This window comes from Bactrocera dorsalis, chromosome 3 (genome assembly GCF_023373825.1).
Source record: "Bactrocera dorsalis isolate Fly_Bdor chromosome 3, ASM2337382v1, whole genome shotgun sequence".
In the NCBI taxonomy this organism is placed as follows: Eukaryota; Metazoa; Arthropoda; class Insecta; order Diptera; family Tephritidae; genus Bactrocera; species Bactrocera dorsalis.
This window is the reverse complement of record NC_064305.1, coordinates 41615066-41621289: the sequence shown is the minus strand read 5'-3', so window position 1 is coordinate 41621289 and position 6224 is coordinate 41615066. Positions and strand designations below refer to the sequence as shown.

The 6224-nt window shown below is 50.3% G+C and overlaps 1 protein-coding gene across 1 annotated transcript; it reads left to right on the top strand.

Annotated features, from left to right (window-relative positions):
- The first annotated feature begins 247 nt into the window (after window positions 1-247).
- Window positions 248-1672, top strand: LOC125777129 (uncharacterized). Its single transcript, XM_049451335.1, has one exon. The coding sequence runs from the start codon at window positions 248-250 to the stop codon at window positions 1670-1672; it is 1425 nt and encodes a 474-aa protein (XP_049307292.1).
- Window positions 1673-6224: the final 4552 nt, after the last annotated feature.

Genomic DNA, 6224 nt, shown 5'->3' with positions numbered 1-6224 from the left:
ACTGCCTCCGTCCCGTTAAAACCCTGGCAGGCCTCAGAGTACGTTCCCCCCCCGTCGTCGTTAAGTTGGCGTGGTAGGTGTATGTTGAGATGACTCCTTCTTTGCGCTGGTCGGCTCTGAACGTATTGCCTCATAAGGGCGTACGTCAACCCTCGCCTTGGCCTCGTTATCGAGACAACCTTGGGACCATAATAGGCGACTACCTTCCGGGGGACGGATAGCGGCTCTGAGTGGGGACCCTTTTTGCATGGACAATCATAACACTAAAAACGATAATGACGGAAGAACGACGAAGGGAGGTGAAGGGCTGTCGAAATCGGCACCTAGATCCAACCTAGGCGGGGATGCTGCTCCCATGGCGACGAAACCGTCGCCGAGAATTGGCAGCAACACGACAAGGACTCCAGTAGGTGTCTCCTCAGGTAGCAGGCTGGGGGTAACCGGCGCTAAACCGCCGACAACAGAAGTAGCGAAGGGTGGATCCTTCATGCGCGGCGGAATCGCCAGTACTAGCAGGGGAACCTCAGCTAGAGTCATGAAGGGATCCACGGGGGGAAAAAGCAAGGCAGCTTTAGCTAGGAAGCTAAAGTCAGACCGTCGATTGGCGGCCAAAATCGTGGAACGCTACGGTGACAAGCATGTTGGTCAGGTTTCTGAGCAACATGCTAGTACACTTGAGTGGGCCAAGAAAGTGCTGAGCGAGGACGATAGGGCAGGACCGGAAACCAGCAGGACAGAACCGGCGGTCAAGCGGCAGAGGTCGCACGAGGGAGAAACCTCCCTTATTAAGAAACCGCGAACAGGAAAGGCGCCAACCTTTAGCGAAATCGCTAAAGGCGCTGGGGCCATAGTACTGGGGGTGCTCGACCGGAGCAGGGAGGACGGAGCCATCTCCCATGACGAATGGAAGAGGGTAGCGGCGGCTATATCATCGGTATTCCTAAGGGTGGTCAAGGAAAACCCGGGGCCACCCCCGAAATGTGTGAGTGCCGGCTGGCACCAGGGGCTGCACAAGCTCACAAGTTGTGCTGACGAGAGATCGGCCACCTTATACAGGAAGGCAGTCTCTCAGGTGGGGGAGGTCTGGAAGGGAGCCAGACTGGAGGCCGTGGCCAAAGGGGATCTTCCTCTTCGTCCTAGGGCTCGCGTTTGGCTGCCGGCCGAACCTTCCAACCCGAGCGAGATTGAGGAAATCCTCAGATATTGTAATCCCTCACTTCCGACGCAGGACTGGAAAGTTTTAAGGCTGGAGAGGACTGATGAACCGTATCGGCAAGCGCTGATAATGCTAAACACGGAATCCATCGGTCCTCTCAGCAAAACAAAGGGAGCCATAAGCTATGGTTTTGAGATGGTAGTGCTGAAAGTACTTCCATCTGATGCCAGGGCTGATGGCCCCCAAGCTGCGGTGGCTGCGGTGGATGTGACAGGGGGTACTGACGGTCAAGCGACCGTGGAAATTGATGCGTCAGAGGGCGCCGACGGTCAAATGGCTGTGGAAGTGGTCGATCCGGATCTCTCGGATGTGGCGAGTGTTGGAGGCGGTTCGTCGATTGGCGACTCCGTCTTCAGCCTCGAACAACTGTTCGAGGAGGTTCGGGTCGATCACGACTTGAGCGCTGAAATAGCGCTCCTGGAGGAAAGTCTGAAGGATGAAATTCCTCCAGATTAACCTCCAGCATGCGAAGGCGGCTTCCGCCAATCTTTTGCTCCGTCTGGAACAAGACGGAGCTGATGTCGTCCTGATCCAGGAACCGTGGCTGACTGGTAACGGGATCTCTGGATTGAGGACAAAGAGCCATAGGCTCCTGACGGCCAAGGATGCAGGTAGGAACAGAGCCTGTATGCTGGTAAGGAATGAATTAACGGTATTTCTTTTACCTAATTTCAGCAACGCTGACATAGTGACAGCGAAATTGGAGTGCGACACCGGAGATCTCTGGCTTATCTCCGCATACATGCCACACGATGATGTGGTGGAGCCACCTCCCTTACTGCTGAGGAGGACCTTAGCCGAGGCATCTAAAACTGGCACCGACGTCATCATCGGTTCCGACGCTAACTCGCGGCATCAGATCTGGGGAAGCTCGGATACTAACAGTAGAGGTGAGTCGCTTTTTGATTTCATTATTGGCGAAAATCTTCGCATCTGTAATAGAGGAAACTCTCCTACTTTTGTGACCGCAGGCAGGGAGGAGGTTCTCGACCTTACCCTAACCTCACAAGCGATTGCCCCGCTGATATCGGACTGGAGGGTCCTCGACGATCACTCCTTTTCGGATCACAGGTATATCGAGTTTAGTCTAGCCGGAGAAAGTCCGCTTAGGAAATCCTTTAGGAACCCTCGGAACACGGACTGGGAGGGTTATCGCAGGAGGCTTCGGCAAACTCTCCCACGCGCACCGGCGGTGGACTCATTGGCCACTACCGATGTGGTGGAGAAGTGGGTTGAAGTCTTCAGCTCTGCATGCAAGGATGCACTGGAGAGGTCTTGTCCACTGAGATCGCCGAAGGGCAAAGAGAAACCTCTATGGTGGACTAAGGAGCTCTCAGACATCAGGGCGTCTTGTAGGCGGCTTTTCAACAGGGCCCGCAGAAGTGGGTTATCTGAAGACTGGGCTTTGTATAAAGCAGGACTTTCAATATATAAGTCCGAGTTAAGGAAGGCCAAGAGGACCTCGTGGAAGTGCTTCTGTGAAAAAGTGGAAGGCTGTCACGAGTCCTCGAGATTCAGGCGTATTCTCGCAAAAACCCCAGTGTCCCTGGGGTATCTCAAGGACGCAAATGGTAAGTGGGCCCTCAGTAGCGAAGAAACACTTCAAATGCTTCTCGACGCTCACTTCCCGAGCAACATGTCCTCTGTGAGGGGATCTCTCGGGGTGCCGCATGACGATTGCGCGACCTTTGTCGGCATCCTGGATGAGCGACACTTGACGTGGGCGATTAACTCGTTCAAACCATTCAAGTCCCCGGGACCTGACGGCATCATACCAGCGCAGCTGCAACAGGCTGTTAAGGTGTCATGCAGCTGGTTGGCACCTATCTATGCGAACTGCATCAGATTAGGTTACATCCCGGGGGCCTGGAGACGAGTCAAGGTGACGTTCATCCCGAAGGCTGGCAGGGGCTCCCATGTCACGGCCAAGGATTTCAGGCCAATCAGTCTCTCCTCATTCTTGTTAAAGACTCTGGAGAGACTGATGGACTGGCATATAAGGAAGAGCATTCCGAGAGACTATTTGTCAAAAGCACAACATGCCTATCGCAAAGGCAGGTCAGTGGACACTGCCTTGCATACCATCGTGTCATGGCTCGAAGAAGCCATCGAAGTCAAGGACTTCGCTGTTGGGACCTTCCTTGATATCGAGGGAGCTTTCAACAATGTCCTGCCTGAGGCAGTAGTAACTGCTCTTGACGGTCTTGGGGTTGAAACGAACCTCAAGTGCCTCATTCTCAGTCTTCTGTGCGACAGAGTAATCGAAACAGAATGGGGCAGCGCGCGCGCGAGGCGTAGTGTGAGTAGGGGAACACCACAAGGTGGGGTTCTCTCTCCTCTTCTATGGATTCTAGTCGTTGACGAATTGCTCAAAAAACTAGAGGATCACGGTTGTCGGGTGATTGCCTACGCAGACGATGTAGCACTTATGGTCAAAGGAAAGTTCCTTAGCACCGTATACGAGTTGACGCAGGGATATCTCAGCGTTGTAACAAAGTGGGCGGTCGGTAGTGGACTCGCCATAAATCCAAACAAAACAGAAATGGTTTTATTCAGCCGAAAATATAAAATCCCGGCGGCACCGTTGCCGCAAATGGGAGGTATTCGCCTGCAACCGGCGGATACAGTGAAATATTTAGGGCTCATACTGGATAAGAAGCTTTCATGGAAGCCGAATATCGAGGAGAGAGCAAAAAAGGCAGCTATTGCCTTATACTGCTGCAGAGGAGCTATTGGCAAAAGGTGGGGGCTCTCACCGAAAGTGGTCCTCTGGCTCTATGACACCATAGTTAAGCCCATCTTGTTCTATGGTGTCTTCATGTGGTGGAGGGCTTTAGGGAAGACCACATTGGCCAAGAAACTCGAAAGCGTTCAAAGGGCTGCGCTAATTAGCATATGCGGTGCATTAAGGTCTACCCCAACCATGGCACTTAATGCAATTTTGAATATAACGCCGGTAGATATTGCCGGTAGATGCATAGCCGCGAAGGTGGCTATCAGACTTAGAGAATTTGGTTTCTTAAAGGAACGTGCATCTGGTCACTCGGATATCCTTACAAACTTTGATTTCATACCGGATCATTTGGATCATGGAGTCGCCACACCGAACTCTGGCGGCTCCTTCTCTGCCCATATACCGACGAGGGAGATGTGGGTGGGAAGAAGCCGTTGGAGGAGGGGGGCAGCAAGCTTCTTCACGGATGGGTCAAAGCTTGGGGGGAAGGTTGGTGGGGGGGTTTACTGTCGGGAGCTCTCCATCAACTCCTGTTTCAGACTTCCCGACTACTGCAGTGTATTCCAGGCTGAGGTTGCAGCCATCAAGGTAGCAGCTGATTTGCTGCTACGGAGTGCATCCACCTTCAGAGAAGTGACTATCCACTCAGATAGTAGGGCGGCTATATTGGCCCTGAACTCATTCGTAGTGCGTTCAGGGTTGGTCGAAGAATGTCTAACGTCGTTAGCTCTAGCAGCTAGAGTTTTTGTGATTAGACTAGTGTGGGTACCGGGCCATAGCGGAATTGCAGGCAATTGCAAAGCTGATGAGTTAGCAAGGAAAGGTACCTTGGAATCATTATCGGTAGAATGGGAACGGATCGGTGCTCCTGTTTCTTCTTGTGGTCTACTACTGGATAGTTGGGCCTCGCAGATGCTCGTCCAACGCTGGGCCAGCACCGGCGCCTGTGCGGTTGCTAAGGCCTTCTGGCTCGGAATAGATCGTCGGAGATCCAATGAACTCTTGGCCCTCAGTAAGGCTAACCTCTCATTGTTAGTGGGTCTTTTAACAGGCCACTGCCCCATTGGCCTGCATGCGGTAAGAATGGGAATCTTACCGGATGCCGACTGCAGAAACTGTTTAGAAGAAGATGCGGTAGAAACAAGCCAGCACTTCCTGCTTGACTGTCCCGCTTTTGGGAGGTCAAGACTCAGACACTTGGGGACGCATACCTTTGGACACCCCACCGAACTGGCGGGTGTTGAAGTTAGGCGTCTGTGTAACTTCGTATTGGCTACAAAGCGTTTCGCCAATCTTTAAGTCCGAACACGGGAGTTCCTTTTCATTGGCATCACAAAGGACTAACTGTTAGTCTACGTGAGATCTTTGATCAGCCATCTTACCTAACCTAACCTAACCTAACATATATAAACATATCAACAGTGTTCAATTATTATTAAAAAATCCCGCCTTTGCAAAAAAAAATCTTAGAAAAACCGATTTTTTTTAGAAAATAAGTGTATATAACCCCTTAATATACTTATATATATTATACTTACTTAAATATATTATATGTATATATGTGCACTTTTACATTCAAGGTCTGTCGCAAAAGAAACAGAACTTTTTAAATTTAACTGTTTCTGGTGGCGCCACCTATTGGTGGGTATTGAAATAAAAAGTTTGATCTCTTGTTGACATTTTGTAAAAATTTTAAGACAATTGGATAACTACAATCGATGTTATCGATCAAAAAAAGACAGCAGCTTTTGGTCATCGGTCGTAAAATGCATTTTGAACAAAGAGCAAATATTAAATTTTGTTTTAAACTTGGGAAAACGTTTACTGAAACATTTCAAATAATGAAAAAAGTTTATGGTGATCAGTGCCTATCCCGTAGTAACGTGCATGAGTGGTTTAAGCGATTCCAAGAAGGTCGTTAGGACCTCTGTGACGATCAGCAGTCGGGCCGGCCAAAAGTCAAAAATAAAGGCAATGCTGACTTGTTTTTACGATTCCGAGGGTATTGTACACCGAGAGCTCGTCTCATCTGGCCAAACGATTAATGCTGTGTATTACCTTGGTGTTATGAAGCGTCTTTTGTCACGCATTCGTCGTGCTCGACCACAATACCGTGAAACAGGGTCCTGGCGCCTGTTGCACGATAATGCGCCGTGTCATCGGTCGACGCTTGTCATTGATTTTTTGACAAAAAACTCCATATTAACCATTAATCACTCACCCTACTCATCTGATATGGCACCCTGTGATTTTTACCTATTTGGAAAACTTCAT